Consider the following 1,233-nt stretch of genomic DNA (forward strand, 5'->3'; position numbering starts at 1 on the left):
GCGGCGGCGGCGGCGGCGGCGGGGCGCCGGGCGCGCTCTGGACTGAGGCCCGCGAGCAGGCCCTGTGCGGCCCCGGCCTGCGCAAAGCCAAGTACCGCAGCTTCCGCCGGCGGCTGCTCAAGTTCATCCCCGGACTCAACCGCTCCCTGGAGGAGGAGGAGAGCCAGCTGTAGGGGCGGGGCGGGCGGGGAAGGTATTTATTTATTTATTCGATCCAGCCAGTGCAGAGAGGGGGCGAAGGGAGGGGCGGGGACCCGGGCCCGAGGGGACCCCAGGAGCCCAGCCCAGCGGGAGAGGGTCCTTGCCAGCCCCAGCTGGTCTGCTGGTGCCTGGCTGTCTCTGCGGAACGCTGACCCCGGGCAAGGGGGGGGCCCAGATCCTTCTACTTCTCCTCCCCAAAACCACAGTGGGAGGTGGGGCAGGGAGATCCAGGCAAGCTTGGGTTGGGAGAGGTTTGGGGGCGTTCACCCTGCATCCGGGTCAGTAGTGCCTTGTGGGGTGTCCAGGAAAACCCCTCTGGAGGGGAGGAACCCTGTCCCGCGAAGCCCTCTCCTCAGCTTTACTTGCTCCTCAGCCTTGGCCTGGGGGAGAAATGGCCTATGGTCGGTCGTTCCCCTACCGTCCACACACGTACACAGTTCAGTTAACCAGCGGGCCCCCGAAGGGGCCTAAGGTGCTGGGCCCCCTCCTTCGCGGCCTTGACCCCTAAGGGCTTGGCCCCTCCCAGGGGCCTGTAACTAAGTTGGGTCCTGCCGGGCAGGGGTCCCGGGTTCTCTGCCCCTTGGGGGACAGGAATGGGCATGTCCAGGCGGGGTGGGGGCAGCGCGGACTGTTCTGCCGTTTTGCATATTGTTGCTTCTCAACCACAGACTGTATAAAATGGACGGTTTTTGCATCTGTTGTCAGCGTGGTGACTGCCTGGTGGGGGGCAGGACTGGGCTCCAGCAAGCTCTGACTCTACCACGCACCCCCCCAACACGCGCGCCCCTCCCCCTAACACGGGCGCCCCCCAACATACGCGCACGCACGCGCGCGCGCACACACACACACACACACACACCCCTAGGCTATATTTTACATCTTATTTGCTTGGAGCCTGCAGCCAGGGGAATAGTCTGGGGGATTTTGACTTACGTGTAGGAACCTGAGCAAGAGGCCCCACCCCCTCTTCAGAACTCGGGCATCTTGTTTAAGTGCGTCTTGAACCTCCCTTCCCCGCAGGTGCTGGCCAAG

At 64.4% G+C, this 1,233-nt stretch overlaps 1 protein-coding gene across 2 annotated transcripts in view; it reads left to right on the forward strand.

Annotated features, from left to right (window-relative positions):
* TAMALIN (trafficking regulator and scaffold protein tamalin) overlaps positions 1–895 on the forward strand; it is a 7,551-nt gene extending 6,656 nt beyond the window's left edge. For both annotated transcript variants that reach the window (XM_040642488.1, XM_040642489.1), the window contains one exon: positions 1–895. This exon is cut by the window's left edge and continues 204 nt beyond it. In XM_040642488.1, coding sequence (XP_040498422.1) covers positions 1–173 — 173 coding nt within the window. In that variant the 3' untranslated portion in view covers positions 174–895.
* Positions 896–1,233: the final 338 nt, after the last annotated feature.

This window comes from Ursus maritimus, unplaced genomic scaffold (assembly GCF_017311325.1).
Source record: "Ursus maritimus isolate PB19 unplaced genomic scaffold, ASM1731132v1 scaffold_26, whole genome shotgun sequence".
In the NCBI taxonomy this organism is placed as follows: domain Eukaryota; kingdom Metazoa; phylum Chordata; class Mammalia; order Carnivora; family Ursidae; genus Ursus; species Ursus maritimus.